Below are 20,623 nucleotides of genomic sequence, written 5' to 3'. Positions count from 1 at the left end.
CGGCCTCAGTAGTCATTAGACATCATGAGAAAGCAGACTGGGGTGCTCCACAGAACTCATGGCTTCAAACGCGGTCAGGTGATTGAGTGTCACATGTGTCATATGTCTGTATGCAAAATTTCTGCACTCGTAAACATCCGTAGGTCCACTGTTTCTGATGTGATAGTAAAGTGGAAACATGAAGAGACACGTACAGCACAAAAGCGTACAGGCTGACCTCATTCTGTTGACTGACAGACACCGCCGACAGTTGAAGAGGGTCGTAATGTGTAATAGGCAGGCAGCTATTCAGATCATCGCACAGGAATTTCAAACTTCATCAGAATCCACTGCAAGTATTATGACAGTTAGGCAGGAGGTGAAAAAACTTGGACTTCATGGTAGAGTGGCTGCTCATAAGCCACACATCACGCCGGTAAATTCCAAATGATGCCACGGTGGTGTAAGAAGCGTAAACATTGACGACTGACCAGTGGAAAACATTTTGTGGAGTGACGAATCATGGTACACAATGTGGCAATCAGATGGCAAGGTGTGGGTATGGCGAATGCCCAATGAACGTCATCTGCCGGCGTGAGTACTGCCAACAGTAAAAATCTGAGACGGTGGTGTTATGGTGTGGTCGTGTTTTTCATGGAGGGGGCTTGCCCCTCTTGTTGTTTTGCATGGCTCTATCACAGCACAGGCCTACACTGATGTTTTAAGCACCTTCTTGCTTACCACTGTTGAAGAGCAATTCGGAGATGGCGATTGAATCTTTCAACACAATCAAGCACCTGTTCATAATGCACGGCCTGTGGTGGAGTGGTTACATGACAGTAACATCCCTGTAATGGACCGGCCTGCACAGAGTCCTGACTTGAATCCTATAGAACACCTTTGGGGTTTTTGGAACGTCGACTTCGTGCCAGGCCTCACCATCCGACATGATACCTCTCCTCAGTGCAGCACTCCATGAAGAATGGGCTGCCAGTCCCCAACAAACCTGATTGAACGTATGCCTGCGAGAGTGGAAGCTGTCATCAAGGCTGAGAGTGGGCCAACACCATATTGAATTCCACGAACTTTTAAGTCATTTTCAGCCTGGTGTTTGGATACTGTTGATCACATAGTGTATTTGTTTTCATACATCAGCAGCAGCTGTGAACTTTGGTGTGACTGCTAAAATGTGGATGCTTGTGTACTTAAACCAAGTACTAAAAGTGTATTTAGTTGGTTATAATAAATTTGGAGACATATTTTACAGTGTTATGTGTGTATCAATGAATTAAAATGACAGCTATGTGCACTGTGTGTAGACCAAGGCATTATACCCTCCCTGCAGTTTCAACCTAGTTAGTTAATTGTAAAATTTGACTTTGGTACGTATTTTTATCCATATACATCTCATATGGCTCCTCTAGGCCATACGGACACACCTGTACAGCTATGTTAATACAATTGGAAGAAACTCACACATCAGTTTTTGCACCTGTTTAATGAGTGGGTGCTCAGGCTGACAAGAAATGTAGGGGAGAAATCCAAATAGTACAGGTACTGAATAGCTGCTGAAGCCATTGATGAAGCATGTAGCAATTTGCAACTTGTTGATCAAGTGGATGGTAGAGTTTCTAGTTAGCTACAGTTTGTCGATGGTCACTCATGTAGTTAGGCAGCTGTTTAGTTGTCATACTCGAGTTGAATACTGGATAATATTAGCAGCACAGCTGATGACATGGCTGCTTTCACAGATGGCTCTACATTTGACAGGAGAAGAAATGTCTTAAGGATTCAGAAGTTTGTTTTTGAAGGAAATGATGATGAAATAAACAAATGAGCAGCTGATAGCCCCTGAAAAGTAATAAAATATTTTTAGTTAGGGTATTGAAATGAAAACAGAATTATCTGTAATTTACTGAGAGACAAGAATGTTCACCAAGGTAATTCAAATCAATTTGGTTACTTGTTGCAGAAATCTTGATAAGAAAATCTTAGGTTGTTTTGACAAATTCTGTCAGTTGATTTAAGGACATGATTAATGCAGGTCATAACAATGTATTGGCTGACAGATACACATTACAGTTTGACAGTGTTTGTTTATTGTGCACAGTGTCAGCCTTATTCGGTATCTTTGATATGTACTTGTATCCTGTAATACGGTGACTGGTGTATTATAAGAGCAGATAACAAATGTTATTTTGATGATGACATGTAATTTAGGCATGTATGACATTTTGTGACATTTCAGCTTTCACTTGAGAATAGCTATAAAACCAAGATCGTGATTGTGTGAAATAAATGAGTAGTAATTTACAGTCATGGGGTGGAAATTTCTTTCAAAAAGTTCTTCATGACAGTGGTTCCCCACAAAGGAAACCTCTGAGGAAAAATACTGTATGTCTTTCCTAAGAGTCACCAGATGCCTTTTCTTTGGTTTTTCTGAAGGTACTGCCAATTTTGTAGTAATGTAGGTATGGGGTATTTCATCTCAATGCCAATAGTGTACCAAAAATGTCTTCTTGGTTCTCATTATAAAGTAACTTTCCTTAAGTGTAATTTTAAACACCCAGTTGTTGGAGCAGCTATGATTAGACTGGTATGATATTCAGTAAAAGAATATTTATCGTCAGTGACAGACACACGAGGCTTAATCAGGTCTTTTTAACAATGAATTATTATGGCTAAATCTGCTAGTGAACTGAAGCATTAATTGTAGACAATTATTTTCATTATGATAGGTTTCTTTCAGAAAATAAGATTTTATTGTTGGGCATTGGCATACGGTAATATGCCAAAAGCTGATTTAAACCACAATTTTGTGTGCAGGTGAAAAAAGATACCAATAATGCTGAAAGATGAATCTAGAATATGGGTACACAGTTGAGTTGGCAAGAAAGGAAGAAGTAAGACTGATAGGTGTGTTAAAATTCTCTCTCTCTCTCTCTCTCTCTCTCTCTCTGTGTGTGTGTGTGTGTGTGTGTGTGTGTGTGTGTGTGTGTGTGTGTAAAAGAGGAGGAGGGAGTATACTCAATGACATCCAGTTACAGTCATTACTGCTGACTGACTATGTAAAGAGTTGTTTCATAATTTCTAGTGCTGCATTTTAATTGTTAAGTATGGTGTTTCTGTAGCTCTTTTTGTTTTGTTTTCAGAGCTTTACTTAAATTGGAAAAAATGGAAAACGGACATTCAAAGGAAAAGAGGAAGAAACACAAAAACCATTCAAAACACAAGAAAGAGGATAATACAGACAGTTCTAATTCAGATGGAGAACAAAAGCATAAGAACAAGAAAAAGAAATCAAAGAAAACATCAAGCAAGAAACATACTGATAAAGACAAGAAGAAACAGAAGAAAAAGCAGCACAACCATAATGAACAATCGTCATCTTCTACCTCAAGCTCAAGCAGTAGTAGTGAAGACAGTAGTAGTGAAAGTGAAGCAGAAGAAAACTCAAAAGGAAAATCAAAGTCAAAACATTATCATGAAAACAGAAAATCTGAAGATAAAAGACACCCAACCTACAATGATGAACAGTCTGACTCAAAATCAAGAAAGAGAAAATCAATAGAAAACCACGAGGGATCTTCAGAAAAGAGGCAACGTAGATCTTGATTTCATGCCATGGTCAGAGAACAATGGCAACAGTTTTCATTACAGATCAGTTTGTTTCAATAGACAATCATTTATAAAATTTTCTGGATTTATTTGGAATAAGAAATATCATGTGAGAAATAGTTGTTGGAGAATATTTGTGTATTAATTCCACACATCATTGTTATATTAATTGTTTTAAGTGATACTTTGTGACAGCCCTTCCATCTGTGAAACTGAAGCAGCCACACTTCGTGCAAACTCAGATTTCTGTTTAATTAGAGAATTCTGCTAGTGCTGTGTTGTATCTAAAGATTTCTTTTATTCGCAGAGTAAAATGTAGAAAAGGAGCTAATGAAATAAAATTGATGATGATTTGTATCGGTGGTTAGATTAGTAACCATATGATCACCCTCAAAATAATTGATGTTTTTAGATGGCAAAATAATTGCATTCTTAGACTAACTATAGTTGAAAAATAATGTGAATTTGCTAATTTATGCAATGAATATTTTACCATAGTGGTCAGTCTTCCATTACAGACTGAGAATAAGTGTATGAACAACGCAAGTACAAAACAAAGTAATTTTTTGGGTTTTGCAGGCATTGCCCCACAGCTCATAAAAATTTAAAGAAAGTTATTTTTATGTATCAGAATGAACAACTTATAAACAAGCCTTTATTTTGCTACTAGGTTCAATCTCTCTGATTATTTTCGGGTAACATAAAAATTGTTCTTGCAACCTATATGCATCACTCCTGTAGTGACATGAATAATAAAAATAAAGTTGTAAGAAGCCAGTGTGTGTCACTGTCAACAAAAAAGTATTTGTACTTTAGTTTATTCTTATTACATTGCCCCATTTTGTTTTTGCTGTTGTGTGTGGAGTGTTCTTTACATCCGATGAACTGAACAGATGATTTCTATCACTAATGATTTTTGTTTTGTAGGCATTAGGTTGTGGTCCAAAGCACCTTTCAGTGGTTAACTTCTCTTCTCTTAATGCTAGAGATCTCATCATAGGCTATAAAGACACAAATAGTATTTTCAGACTTCCACAAGTTGAACAAAATGAACTACTTGTGCATATTACAAAAGCAGTTGTACGAGGTGCATTCAAGTTCTAAGGCCTCCGATTTTTTTTCTAATTAACTACTCACCCGAAATCGATGAAACTGGCGTTACTTCTTGACGTAATCGCTCTGCAGACGTACATATTTTTCACAACGCTGACGCCATGATTCCATGGCAGCGGCAAAGGCTTCTTTAGGAGTCTGTTTTTGACCACTGGAAAATCTCTGAGGCAATAGCAGCACAGCTGGTGAATGTGCGGCCACAGAGAGTGTCTTTCATTGTTGGAAAAAGCCAAAAGTCACTAGGAGCCAGGTCAGGTGAGTAGGGAGCATGAGGAATCACTTCAAAGTTGTTATCACGAAGAAACTGTTGCGTAACGTTAGCTCGATGTGCGGGTGCGTTGTCTTGGTGAAACAGCACATGCGCAGCCCTTCCCGGACGTTTTTGTTGCAGTGCAGGAAGGAATTTGTTCTTCAAAACATTTTCGTAGGATGCACCTGTTACCGTAGTGCCCTTTTGGAAGGCAATGGGTAAGGATTATGCCCTCGCTGTCCCAGAACATGGACACCATCATTTTTTCAGCACTAGCGGTTACCCGAAATTTTTTTGGTGGCGGTGAATCTGTGTGCTTCCATTGAGTTGACTGGCACTTTGTTTCTGGATTGAAAAATGGCATCCACGTCTCATCCATTGTCAGAACCGACGAAAAGAAAGTCCCATTCATGCTGTCGTTTTCAGAAAACGAATGATTGCACGCTGTTCAAGTAAGGAAAACGTCGCCATTTTAAGTATTTAAAACAGTTCTCATTCTCATCGCTGGCGGTAAAATTCCATCTGTCGTACGGTGCTGCCATCTCTGGGACGTATTGACAATGAACGCGCCCTCATTTTAAAACAATGCGCATGTTTCTATCTCTTTCCAGTCCAGAGAAAAAAAATCAGAGGCCTTAGAACTTGAATGCACCTTGTATTGTGACTTTATCAAATGGGTGCTCAAGTTTATGAAGTTCTTCATACTCCTCCCTCCTGATGTCGCTCATGCGTTGGCAGTCACAGGCATGACACCACTGACAAGATGGTGTGGGTAATGTACTGTTTTTCTTCCACCACCAGGCCCATAATGCTGCTGATGCAGAGGAGGCATATCTACAGTGTGTGGCCTTAACACTTCGGTTTGCCAGATGTAAGTGGATCTTCCCACTTTCAATAAGTCCAAGGCTGGATCCCAAGCCTTGCTTGGGTGGAAAGATTTTTTTTAAATTTTTTTTATTTATTTATAAATTTATTGTACAGCCAGATCTCTATGGATCCTTTGAAGATTCAATCCCAAAATGTGTTAGCCTGTTGTAATTCTGTTATAATTCATTATATATCCTCTAGATATGTTGGTTTCTGGAGTACTATGCTATCATTAACAGACCCCAACAAAGCTTTCATTGTAGATGGCAGGTGAAAAATACACTTGACATTATAATTTTTTCTGAAGAATTCTTCCGATTTTCTCTGATATGTTCACTGGCATAAGGTATACATACTATCACAGCAGCTTTTTCTTCTCTCTTTAGATGATGTTACCTACGCTTCTTCTGCTTCGTGGTACATTGGATCTGGTGGTCACTGTAACTGGTGTTACAGAAAACAGTCTGTAGATGCTGTAGCTCCACTGCTAAACTGTTGTAAGTCAGGCATTTTGTGGTCTCGATGCACTAGTGATTTTAGAGGACCTCTTGTTGCAAGAGATAATGTAAATAGAGCATGTTCAAAAATGGAAGTTGATTATTTTCTTCTACATGTGCTGCGAATCTCATGTTTTGGTGCAGTGAGTTCAGACATAACGAAGTCTTGCAGAGGTATCTGTCATCCATGCAGTCAGATTATGAACATTATTATCTATGTATTGGTTGCATTGTCATCTGTTCTCATGTAGGCACCAACTCAACTGTAATATACCCAACTGCCAACAAATGAAAACTCTGCTCAGGTGAGCTGCAGAAATCTTCAGCCAATTCTGAATAATAATCTAAAAATAAATTTACTAAATTTTTTATGTTATTTAACAATTGTGAACTCGTGTTAAACCTTTCCCCCAGTCTGTATTATTTAGTGTAATCGTTTTTCTGTAAGAGTCAGTTATAGCATATCAGGCAAGATTTCTTTTTATCCTTGAGTTGCAGTGCCATAAAACTTGCAAATATCTAGCAATTGGTGAACTTGACAAAAAAAAATTCAAAGATAAAAGTTGTATAGCATTAAAATGTGTTTTCAAAAATTCAGAGAAGTGTCAAAGAACCTAGTTGGCTAGTAAATATAATCATTTATCAGTTTTATGGAAATTGATGGTTAATGACAATCAGTCTTTTACTTTCCATTCAGTGGTTTATTTTTTCCACCTTTGTTGTATCATTTACTTATCAGTACAATCATTGCCTGGATTTTGTTGCTCTGCTGAGGAAAACATTTGTTTCCTGCAAGCTGTTCTATTGGCCACTGCTAAATCTGGCACTGGAGGAGGCATCACTCATCAACTGACCACTGTTTGGTTACATTCGTCAGTGGAAGTCGGCACAACATTGGAATGTTTTATTTGTGGAGGAAGTGTTAGGGATGGGGTAGGTCTGATACAGTGAAGAAAAAAAGGTTTATTAAGGGGATTAAGATGTGAAACAATGATAAACATGCAGTTTTGGGTTAACTGTACTGCAGTCACTGTTCACGAAAAGTGCAGTAAATCCTATTAGACGGATCAGTTTGCTACAACCAGTACAGTGTTAAATGAGTCCCACATTTATTGTCCATCTGTTCAAAAATTTTACCTTAAACAAAAGGCATATTTTGTGGGGAAAGCACATCATGGGATTACATCAAATATGAGGTGAAGAAACCAATTTTTTTTAAAAAGTTGTCTGTGATGTTGCAAAGAAATTTTCAGATCAGTAATTGAAAAAAATGACTGGGGCACTTGTGAAATTTTGAGAGGGCATATTGAAAATCTTGTTGTTGAAGGTACATACCATGGTAATTGTGCAAAAAGAGCAACAGGAACTCATCTGAAATACTGACACTCACAAGTTTATGAAGTTCTGGATAAAGTTGAAAGTAATATTCAGATTCACTTATATTACCTTTCAGAATGATCATCCATCCAAAAAACAAAGGAGACCATTCAAAGCTAAAGAAGACAATCGGTTGCCTTTCAGATTCTGTTATTTTAGCTGTAAGACAAAGAACTATGTTTCTAATACACTACTAAATCTTCAGAAAATGACATACAAAAAATATGGATAAAGAGATGTTGCAGATGTGCTGTCACCTTTTGAATTAACCCAACAATGATATCAGACAGTTTGAAGTATCCAGTATGCAGAAAGCAGGAGAAATCTCTTAAGCAATTCTTTTTTCCAGTTTGCATTCAACGAATTGTTCCATGATAAAAGATCTTGAGGCCAGTGCGCCCATGCAACATTATGTCTGGAACACCACAACCTAACTCCTGGACTTCGAAAATGGTCGTGTTTGACGATTTTCCTGGGTGTTCTCACCTCTCACTATATGAGGGATGTCCAGCATTGTTGATCATTATTTTTGTGGTCCAGGTGTTAGGTTGTGGTGGTCCAGGCATAATGTTGCATGGGCGTACTGACCTCCAAATCTTTGAACATGACACACTCACTGGTCAACTTTATTATGACTCTGTACTCCTTCCCTATGTGCGTGAACATTTTCAAAGCTGCATTTGGCTTTTTTTTTTTTTTTCATTTTAATGGATGAAAATTTGCAACCGCATTGAAAGGTGCTGGTGGAGAAGCTTTTAGGAATGAGAGAATATTTGATGAATGGACTGGTCTGGCCATTCCTCTGATTTAAATCCCATCAAGCAAGTGTGGGATGTGTTGTGAAGGCATACTGCAGCATGTCCACATGCACCAACAGCTATCGAGTGGTTGTCAACAACGCTGTTGGAGGGACCTTGTGGCCAGTCTGGGAGCACATTGCAGAGCATGCATTCTCTTCTGTGGTGATCACAAACACTTTTAAGAACCATGTCCCACCTTTTGCTATGTCCAGAGGACCAACATGAATGTGGTGACTTCATTGTAATTGTTGTTGTTGTTTTCAGTCTGAAGACTGGTTTGACTTTTTATGCTGCTCTATCCTCTGTGAGCCTTTTCAGCTCATAATAACTACTGCAATCTACATCATCCTCAGTCTGCTGACTGTACTCATTTCTTGGTCTCCCTCTACAATTTTTACCCCCAACATTTCCCTATAATACTAAATTGGTGATCCCTTGATGCCTCAGAATGTGTACTACCAATTGTTCCTCCTCTTGGTCAGGTTGTGTCACAAATTTCTTGTCTCTCCCAGTTCTGTTCAGTTCCTCCTCGATAGTTATGTGGTCAACATTTCGAAAGCTTCTATTCTCTTTTTGTCTAAACTGTTTATCATCCGTGTTTCACTTCCATGCATGGCTACACTCCAGACAAATACCTTCAGAAAAGATTTCCTAACACTTAAATCTCTATTCAGTCTTAACAAACGTCTCTTCTTCAGAAACTCTTTTCTTGCCATTGCCAGTCTACATTTTATATTCTCTCTACTTTGGCCGTCATCAATTATTTTGCCACTCAAATAGCAAAACTCATCTACTACTTTAAGTGTCTTGTTTCCTTATCTCATTCCCTTCAGTTTGGCTACATTGCATTATCCTTGTTTACCAAGTGTGGTGGTGCAGTGGTTAGCACACCGGGCACACATGAACTCGCATTTGGGAGAATGACAGTTCAAACCTGTGTCTGACCATCCTGATTTAGGTTTTCTACGAATTCCCTAAAATCACCTCAGGCAAGTGCTGGAATAGTTCCTTTGAAAGAGCACTGCTGATTTCCTTCCCCATCATTCCGTAGTCCAATGGGACGGATGACGTCGCTGTTAGTCCCCCCCTCCCCCGAAACCAACTGACCAACCATTATCTTTGTTTCGCTTTTGTTTATGTTCATTTTACATCCTCCTTTCAAGACACTGTCCATTCTCCTCTTCCAAATCCTTTGCTGACAGAATTACAGTGTCATCAGCAAACCTTAAAGTTTTTATTTCTTCTCCCTGAACTTTATTTCTTCTCCTTGAACTTTATTTCCTTCTCAAAATTTTTCTTTTTGTTTCCTTTACTGCTTGTTCAATGTACAGATTGGATAACATCGGGGATAGGCTACAACCCTGTCTCACTCCTCAACCACAGCTTCCCAGACTCATAATTGACATCTGGTTTCTGTACAAGCTGTAAATAGCCTTTGGCTTCCTGAATGTTACTCCTGCAACCTTCAGAATTTCAAAGAGGGTACTCCATTCATCATTGTCAAAAACTTCACTATACTATAAACGTAGGTTTGCCTTTCCTTAACCTATCTTCTAGGATAAGTCGTAGGGTCAGTGTTGCCTTGCGTGTACCTACATTTACCCAGAATCCAAACCTGTCATCCCTGAGGTGCCTTCTACCAGTTTTTCATTCTTTGTAAAGAATTTGTGTTAGTATTTTGCAACCATGACTTACTAAACTCATAGTTTGGTCGGTCTCTCATCTGTCAGCAACTGCTTTCTTTGAAACTGGAATTATTATTTATTTCACCTGTCTTATACAACTTATACACCGTATGGAAGACTTTTGTCATGGGTGGCTCTCCCAAGGCTATCACTAGCTCTAACGAAATGTTGTCTACTTCCAGGGCCTTGTTTTGACTTAAGTCTTTCGATGCTTTGTCAAATTCTTCACACAGTATCATATCTCCCTTCTCATTCCTCATCTATGTAATCTTCCATTTCCATAATATTTACCTCAATTCCATTTCCCTTGCACAGTCCCTCTATATATTCCTTCCACTTTTCTGGTTTCCCTTCTTTGCTTGGAACTGGTTTTCCATTTGAGCTCTTGATATTAATACAGTGCTTCTCTTTTGTTCAAAGGACTCTTTAATTTTCCTGCAGGTAGCATCTATCTTACCACTTGTTCTACATCCTGACATTTGTCTGCTTAGCCATTTTGCACTTCCTGTCGATCTTATTTTTTAGATGTTCGTATTCCTTTTGCCCTGCTTCATTTATTGCATTTTTATTTTTCTTCCTTTCACTGATTAAATTTAATATCTCTTGTGTTATCCAATGATTTCTATTCATACTTGTCTTTTTACCTATTTGATCCTCTGCCACCTTCACTATTTCATCTCTTAAAGCTACCCATCTGTCTTCTGCTGTATTCCTCTCCCCTGTTGTAATCATCTGTTGCCTAATACCCTTTTGCAGTTTCATCAGTTTAAATCTACAGTTCATAACCAGTAAATGATCAGAGTCTACATCTGCCCTGGAACTGTCTTACAATTTCAAATCTGGTTTCTAAATCTCTAACACATAATGAATCTGAAACCTTCTGGTGTCTCCAGGTCTTCCACATATACAGTCTTCTTTTACAATTCTTAACCCAAGTTTCAGCAATTATGAAATTCACTCCTTTTCCCTAGTCCTCATTTACCAACTATTTTTACTTCTCTTCTTTTCCCTACTATCGAATTTCAGTCCTCCATCACAATTAAATTCATTTCTCTTCCAATTGTCTGAATAATTTCTTTTATCTCATCATAAATTTTTTCACTCTCTTCATTATCTGTGGAGCTAGTTGACATATAAAGTTGTACTACTGTGGTAGACGCGGGCTTCGTGTGTATCTTGGCTGTTATAATGCGTTCACTATGCTGTTCATAGTAGCTTACCAGCATCCCTATTTGCTTATTCAGTATTAAACCCGCTCCTGCATTACCCCTACTTGACTTTGTATTTATAACCCTGTATTTACCTGACCAGTAATCCTGTTCCTCATGCAACTGAGCTTCACTAATTCGTACTATATCTTACTTTAACGTATCCATTTCTCTTTCTAACCTATCTGCCATATTAAGGCTCAAATGGCTCTGAGCACTATGGGACTTAACATCTGAGGTCATCAGTCCCCCCAAATTAAGGGATCTGACATTCCACACTGCGATCCGTTGAAAGTTAGTTTTGTTTCTCCTGATAATCACATCCTTCTGAGTAGTCCTGACCTGGAGATTGGAATAGGGGACTATTTTACCCAAGAGTATGCCATCATTTAACCATGCAGTAGAGCTGCATGTTCTGGGGAGAAGTTATGGCTGTAGTTTCCCCTTGCTGTCAGCCGTTTCACAGTACCAGCACAGCAAAGCTGTTTTGGCTGATGTAACAAGGCCACATCAGTCAACCATCCAGACTGTTTCCCCCTGTGACTAATGAAAAGGCTGTTGCCCCTCTTCAGGAGCCACACATTTGTCTGACTTCTCAACAGATACCCCTCCAATGTGGTTGCACCTGCAGTATGACTGTTTGTACTCAAGCCACCCCACCAATGACAAGGTCCATGGTTCATGGAAGGGGAGGGGGTGTCAGTGTAATTATTGCTTCTGAATAAAAAAAAATCATTTCTGTTTCTCTAATTGCATGTTTCTTTCAGTTACTCCTGTACTACATTGTAGCAGTTCTTTCTATGTATAGTCAAAGTTTCAACGAGGTATATTATATGGCAGTGACACATCGTGCAAAAGTTACTTTTTGTCCTTAAGTTTTGCACATCAAAGTATTATCTCGATGCATGTGATTTGTATTACATTGTTAAATGGTGATATGTACTTACCAGATAGGCTTTTGTCACTTTCTTAGACTTTTTGTAAACCCACTTTGGTGCTGTACTACTTTTCTCTTTGGACAATTTTGCATCAAATTGGCCAGTTCTCATATATGTAAAAGTAGAAAAGTAAACATAAAAAACTGAGTTTATCATATGGAACAAACTAGCCATTCCTCCATAACATTATTTAAAATAAATGCTTAAAAAAATACTCAACATGATAATTACATTTCCACAGTTTCCAGGAAGTGCAACGACGACAGTAGTTTTAAGCTGCTGCTGTGTGAATGAATTTCTGTGACAATTAGGGTAATCCTCATGCAGGGGCAGTTCTACCTGGGCTTTCCTGGACTCCAGACAAACCACATTCCTTTGTGGCTCAGTCCACACATTGGTGCCAATATTTTTGCCATTGCTGGCGCATCAGTGCTGTATTCTCCTCGTACACTATGTCATGCTGGCAATAGTTGTGGTTTGAAAAACGCAGTAATTTTGAAATAAAGAGGACATTTGTTAACATGTGAGGGGAGGGAGGGCTGGGGGTTTGTTGAACCCCCTAAGCCCTCTCCCCCCCCCCCCCCCCTTCCACCCTCTATCTATGCTCATGTTGCATTACCTACCCCTTTAACACTGCACAAGAGCAAGCAGATTTCTGCAGATTTTTTTGTTAACCAATTGCCTTTTCTTTTTGATAAACCCTTTCTATTATAACTTGTGAGAGAACATAAGTTATGCTGTTGGGTGGTTATGGTTTCAACACACAAGATTCAGTTAATGCTGCTTTAATTTTGCTTTATTTACGATAGCTGCCACAATGGGTGAGGTGGTGGTGTGGTTAGCCCATATGAATTGCATTCCGAAGGACCACAGTTCAGACCTTATCTGTCTGTGTAGATTTATATTTTCCATGATTTTCCAAAATTGCTTAAAGCAAATGCTGTGATGGTTCGTTTGAAAACGCATGGCTAATTTTCTTCCCAATTCAAACTTGATCTCTGTCTCTAATGACCTCATTGTTGACAAGATGGTAAATCCTAATCCTCCTTCCTTCTGAAGCTGCCATAATTCTGTCTGTTAGACACATAGAGCATAAATAAATATTATAGGCCAACAGTTTTCTGAGCAGTAGAAAACTCCCTGTGAAAAATGCAAGTAATGTCATTTGTAGCTTTGCTGACATCACAATTCAAACTTTGAAAAGGATATAGAAGTACTAGAAGTAAAGAACAGTACATGAATAAATTGGATGTAATGTTATTCCTGAAACTACTTCTAAAATGTTCTGTGCTTCTGGGGCAGGGGAACTAATAACACAACAAAAGAGTCGAGATACCATAGTCAGTAACTACACAGTCAATACAGATGGTAGAATAACAGGATTAAAAATTGCAGCAGTTGTTTTATCTCATTTACTATTTTTACTCCCGAAATTCTTTCACTGATGGATTTCATCTGAAGGGGTTCCAGTTGTCTAAATCTTAACATTCAGTTTTCTCAGCTTGGACAATGCGAGCAACGTTTAACAGCTGATGCTAATGGAACCACAGAAAAGTTGAGCTACAACACACACATTTCCTTGATGTTGAATCCTTCATGTACATGTAATTACTTAAAAATGTACAGTGTCATATCTTCACCCGTGTTTCCATTTTTTTAACTCAGTCCTATTCACAGTGAAAACTGGAGCAATGGTTTAGTCACTACACCCCATCCAACCATTCGTATTTAGGTTTTCCATGAGGTTTTCAAAATCACTTGTGTTAAACACAGTGATGATATCTGTGAAAAGGTAATGTACAATTTCCTACCCAATCTGAGCTTATGATTTACCTCTATAAAAAGTTAAACCATAATCTTTATTCCTCCATCCATTTTACTTCGGGACCCATCCCTTCTGTTGTATCCATGAATGAAAGTACAACAAATAATAGAAGGCATGAGCAAGCAACACAGTTTATTTCTCTGCAAGCAAAGACAGGAAAAAATGTACATAAGTTCAGTGGCTGGGCTGAGAGCTGAAACTGGGACAGTAAGTGGCAAACTCCATGGAAGAATCCAGTCAGGTTGCAATATAGTAGAAATCCCAAGAAAGTCCAGTACCAATCAGAGTTAAAGTCCAGACGAGGTTGATCTGAGTGGTGAGGCAGCAGAGGTAGTGTAGTGTAGGGCAGGTTGTTCCAGCTCGTCGGCTCCGTTGTGAGCTGCGGAGCGCTCCCTGCTCCAGGGAGCCGTGTCGCTCGCTGTGACCATTCAAGTGGGCCGGCACGTGGCGTGGCTGGCTGAGGCAGGCGGCAAGGCAAGCATTTTGAAGTGCCAGCTACGTCTTGGGATGACAAGACCGACAACCTCATACTTTTAGCTGCTAAGATGTGGTGACATACTACAGCAGGAAATATGATCTTCAGGAAATAAATAAGAAACAACTGTTCTACAAGAAATTGCATTCTAAATTTATTGGGCCTCTATAGCTTGACATTTTCTTTTCATTACAAGATCGGAAATATCAGGCGTCAGAGTGTTCGCAGTGTCAATGCGAAGGATGGCCTCCATAGTTGCTTCCTGAAGAAACGATCGTTCGTTACTTCATATTCTTTTCATTGCTAAGAAAAGCTACTCACAACAATACGTAGATCCAAACATGTACATGATCTGAGCGGCATTGTTGTGAAGCTTGGGAAATGTTTTTTGCTGTAATGATCGATAGCATCGTGACAAATCCAACGTGTTGTAGTACCTCTCTTTTAACAAAGTTGAATTTTGCAAATTAATAATCTCCAACTGAAGTGACCATGACAAGTCATTGGGGGAAACTGAAAAAGGAGAGCTGAACACCTTAAGTTCCATTTCCAAACTAGTGAGGTCTCGGAATCGTGTTTCAAACGAAGTGATGAGCTGCTTTAACTTTGCTTGGTAATCTGCCGAAAGCAGTACCTTCAGGTAATTTTAAAGAAGTAAGACGATTGAAGATCGTTAAATATCCATTACTCATTTGACTCTCAAATAAACGTAACTTTTCCGTGAACGCTTTGATCTGGTCGTGCATGTCAACGATTACCTGCCCTTTGCCCTGCAATGACAGATTTAAATTATTCAGATGCATAGTTATGTCAGCTAGGAACGCCAGGTCTGATATCCATTTTATATCTTTCAGACAACGCATTTCTTCCCCTTTCATTTCGAAAAAAAGAGATATTTCCTCACGAATGGCAAAGAAAACAAGAACTTTTCCCCGACAGCCAACGAACTGTACTGTGGTAAGGTATATCCCCATTCTCCGCTTCCATATCTTTCAGGAATCCCTTGAATTGGTGAGGATTCATACTGTGACACCGCACAAGATTCACACACTTCACGACATCTTTCATTACGCCACCTAGCTCTACTGTTTCAGCACACAGTGCCTCTTGGTGAATAAACCAATGAAGAGTCAAAATGTCTTTCCCGAATTCATCCCTGAGTTTATTTTTCAAACGAGAAGCGAAACCTTGGTGATGCACGATCATTTGTAGTGCACCGTCTGTCGCTACAGAATGGAGCTTATCCCACAGCAAATTCACATTGTCCACTGATTCACAAACAGATTCAAAAATGTCACGTCCTGTTGCGGTGTAATCGAGTGGTACGACATCCAAGAGTTTTTCAGTTACTTGTAGCTCCATGTCGACACCACGCACAAAGACTGCAAGCTGAGTCAGTCCGATATGTCGGTGCTTTCGTCAAGCGCTAGCGAAACTACAACGAAGCTCTCCACCTTTTTCCTGAGCTGTGTCTCTAAATCCGCTGCCATGTCCAGGATTCGACGGGACATTGTTTGCTTCGACAGGCAAACCCCTTCAATTGCCTGCACCTCCCTTGGAAACAAACATTCTGTAACTGCTACCACGCACGATTTTACGAGTGGTCCCACCGTAAACGGCTTGCCACTCCTCGCAATGATGTGAGCGACCCTGTAGCTTGCTCGAATTGCAGACTCAGGTAGCGTTTTCTCCGCTCTCATTCACCTGAAAATTATAAACGCATTACAGAACACGAACTATGTTGCATGTTTTGATACCCTCCGTATTACGAAACCGTTTTGAACATACATCTCCTGGTATGCCGTTCTTAAGCCTGGCTACCAGTTCTCTGCATGCAATGCCTTCTACCTGATCGTAGTGCGCTGCGTGAAGACGTGTGTAATGTCGTAGTATATTGTACCTCTTCGGAGAATTAACTACTTTATGACATACAAGACACTGCCGTCGACCATCCCTGTCAATGAATAGAAAGGTATGCTCCAATAGAGGTACAGGGCTTCCGCGGCTAGTCTTAGCTGTCATTGAACACGGATTATTGCGTCAGTTGCGGCTGCATGCGGCCAGGGGGCAGTGAGTTCGCTTTCCCCCTCCACGCGGGCTCCGAGCTGCCGCAGTGAGCGCTCCGGAGTGCTCCAGCTCCCTGGAGCTCGGTTGGAACAGCCTGGTGTAGGGTGATACTGCCAGTGTGTGGTGCCACATGCACTTGTAGGGCCCTGGCAGCCTATGGATATGGTTGCTGGCAGTGAGTGCTCTGGCATGCCACAACCTGATTGGAGCGGCATTAGCGTGTAGCTGTTTCATGATTGTATGCTGCTCAGGGCCGCTGTGATACTGCAGAGGCAACTACACTACTAGCCATTAAAATTGCTACACCAAGAAGAAATGCAGATGACAAACGGGTATTCATTAGACAAATATACTATACTAGAACTGACCTGCGATTACATTTTCACACAGTTTGGGTGCATAGATCCTAAGAAATCAATACCCAGAACAACCACCTCTGGCCGTAATAACGGCCTTGATACTCTTGGGCATTGAGTCAAACAGAGCTTGGATGGCGTGTACAGGTACACCTGCTCATGCAGCTTCAACACAATACCACAGTTCATCAAGAGTAGTCACTGGCGTATTGTGACGAGCCAGTTGCTCGGCCACCATTGACCAGACGTTTTCAATTGGTGAGAGATCTGGAGAATATGCTGGCCAGGGCAGCAGTCGAACATTTTCTGTTTTCAGAAAGGCCCGTACAGGACCTGCAACTTGTGGTCGTGCATTATCCTGCTGAAGTGTAGGGTTTTGCAGGGATCGAATGAAGGGTAGAGCCATGGGTCATAGCACATCTGAAATATAACGTCCACTGTTCAAAGTGCTGTCAATGCGAACAAGAGGTGACCGAGATGTGTAACCAATGGCACCCAATTGGGTGCCATCACGCCGGGTGATACGCCAGTATGGCGATGACGAATACACGCTTTCAATGTGCATTCACCGTGATGTCGCCAAACATGGATGCGACCATCATGATGCTGTAAACAGAACCTGGATACATCCGAAAAAATGCCATTCATGCACCCAGGTTTGTCACTGAGTACACCATCGCAGGCTCTCCTGTCTACGATGCAGTGTCAAGGGCAACCGCAGCCATGGTCTTCAAGCTGATAGTCCATGCTGTTGCAAACGTTGTCGAACTGTTTGTGCAGATGGTTGTTGTCTTGCAAACGTCCCCATCTGCTGACTCAGGGATCGAGACGTGGCTGCATGATCCGTTACAACCATACGGATAAGATGCCTGTCATCTCGACTGCTGGTGATACGAGGCTGTTGGGATCCAGCACAGTGTTCCGTATTACCCACTGAACCCACCGATTCCATATTCTGCTAAAAGTCATTGGATCTCGATCAATGCGAACAGCAATGTCGCGATACGATAAACCGCAATTGCGATAGGCTACAATCCGACCTTTATCAAAGTAGGAAACGTGATGGTACGCATTTCTCCTCCTTACATGAGGCATCACAACAATGTTTCACCAGGCAAATGCTGTTTATGTATGAGAAATCGGTTGTAAACTTTCCTCATGTCAGCACGTTGTAGGTGTCACCACTGGCGCCAACCTTGTGTGAATGCTCTAAAAAGCTAATCATTTGCATATCACAGCATCTTCTTCCTGTCGGTTAAATTTCGCGTCTGTAGCACGTCATCTTCGGGATGTAGCAATTTTAATGGCCAGTAGTGTATATACAGGGCCTTTGTAACACGCCGACTGGCGGGTCAAGATCTAACTCAAAATGACAAGGGGTCATACTGTGCTGCTGATGTATGGCTTTCTGCCATGCAAAATTGCTTGAGCAAACCAATCGACTACTACGGCAAGAATTATGTAGTTTTAGTATTGACAGTCATCGTTATGACTGTGGATCGCTGTCTGATCATAGAAGATTCCAGTAGCAGCGGGGGACAAGGAAGGAGCCTCCACGCGTGCATTATCTGAGATAAGAGACCAAGAATCATCTGTCAGATAATGCCGGCGTCTCCCGGAAACGTTGCAATAAAAGACAACAGCCAATCCTTCCAAAACCGGAAAAGCGAAACCGGACACAAAAAAGTAAAGAAAAGTAAGTCCAGTAGCAGCTGAGTGTCTTGCAAACACTTCAAGCCTAGCTAGTACAGTAGTTGCACTCTTAGACAACAAACTGAGGACGGATCAACCCTTTGGTGATTGGCAATTGCAATGATAATACACACCTATGAGACAGTCAACTCAAATGTTATATAATAACAAACAGCATTTTCACTACATGCAAAATTCAAGGTTGTACAGCAATTCTACACCACAAATAAACAAACTCAAATATCCAAATGACATTGAGAATCGCTATCTACCAGCAATGATGAGACTAGCAGAATACAGCGACAGCACACGTTATCTCCCTATCATCCAAAACAAGACACCAAAATTATTCAGTACGTTACCTGTTTATATTATGTCAAGCTAAATTGTAAAGCCAGCTTGCAATTGTCCTCACAAGCAACAACTTCCTTCCAATGCAGTACAATTTCTCTGGAACTGCCTCATAATCTTTTAACAACTTTAAGCATTCATCTCAAATATGGAGTGACTGCAAAGACCGATTCATATTAAACTCATACTGGGACAATGTTTATACCAGGATAAAGATAACTGAAGAGAGAATTTTATTTCTTTCTGTGTAGTCTAATGTTGCTACATAAATAATGATATACAATGTATCCTACAGATTAACCACACCAACTTTGTGAATATGATCGCTGACTTTTCGTAACAACTTCAAATAACTTCAGTTCTGATTTTCTGTCACTTAGAACTTTTCTTATGTAAATGTAATCTTGTTAGCTTTTATTAGTATTGGACTCTTGTGTAGTTTGCATGTACCAAAACAATTAAGTGATTTTTCACTGAAACCAAAACTTCCTAATACCAATTCGAGGTTATGCTACACAAGAAGCTAGTAATGTCTCCGAAACTTAAACCTTTGCTTTCATAATTTTGTAAGAGTTTCTACTGATTCAGCTTTATGTAATAATACTGTTTTCTGAGATTATTCATCACTCAATTTCAACCAAATAAGTTTCCCTTGCACTTTGAAATTAAATACCCTTCCAACACGTCACTTTTAGGGTGACACTTAAATTTGCAATTAGGTATCTCAATACAAGTTGAAATCTCCTAAGTGGTCAAATCCCAGCAAAGACTACACCCTCCTCACAGAAACGGAAATTCAAGAACAAACAAAAATATAAACAAAAAACCTAGGAGCCACCACCTCTTTTGCCTTAACCTTAATTAACAATTCAAAGAAAACTGAGCCCCTTCAGGCGTTAGCACAACACAACTTTCTAAAGTTCCCTAAATTAAATCAGGCCCCTCGTCACTTCTACTAACCAAGTTTTTTTGTTTAGTTACGTGTTGCTTGTAAATGGTTCCTTTTTGTTCCCATTGCTTACTAACTCCACCTGCTGGTGGAATCTCTCATATAAAGGTGAAACAGTCCGAACATCCAAACAACAACCAAAAATGTGTTCAAGGCTTTCCCTCCTTGATACACACCAGACACTACCAAACCACTCCCAAAAACAACTAAGAGTCCAATTACCTCTGGGTGAACGCAACCACTAATCATACAACACGAACAGGATATCGGGTTCTACCAATTCCCTAAAAATCATCCAATGTAAAGCTCTCTCTCTAACACGGTTCACGCTGTATCTACAGCAAAATAACTACTCCTTCCTCCTGAACTGTCCATAGGACGACAACCAATTGACCACCCAAAAACACAATTTTGCCAAACCAGTGTCTAATCCGTGACTACTTCAAAGTCCCAGAACCTACATATATTCCATAGCTTGGACTTGGGAGGAAAACTACAGTCACAGCTACATCTATCAGCAGGGGCTAAATGACAAAGTTGCCACACTGTCTCCGTAAATTGCACAAAATACTACAC

The 20,623-nt window shown here is 40.1% G+C and overlaps 1 protein-coding gene across 1 annotated transcript in view; it reads left to right on the top strand.

Annotated features, from left to right (window-relative positions):
• The window catches only part of LOC126252944 (corepressor interacting with RBPJ 1), a 91,181-nt gene extending 87,227 nt beyond the window's left edge, over nucleotides 1–3,954 (top strand). The window contains exon 7 of the mRNA XM_049953953.1: nucleotides 3,132–3,954. Coding sequence (XP_049809910.1) covers nucleotides 3,132–3,594 — 463 coding nt within the window. The 3' untranslated portion in view covers nucleotides 3,595–3,954. The remainder of the gene's footprint in view (nucleotides 1–3,131) is intronic.
• Nucleotides 3,955–20,623: the final 16,669 nt, after the last annotated feature.

The sequence above is a fragment of the Schistocerca nitens genome, chromosome 4 (genome assembly GCF_023898315.1).
Source record: "Schistocerca nitens isolate TAMUIC-IGC-003100 chromosome 4, iqSchNite1.1, whole genome shotgun sequence".
NCBI classification, from domain to species: domain Eukaryota; kingdom Metazoa; phylum Arthropoda; class Insecta; order Orthoptera; family Acrididae; genus Schistocerca; species Schistocerca nitens.
The sequence above is the reverse complement of the archived record's forward strand: the minus strand, read 5'-3'. Positions and strand labels throughout refer to the sequence as shown.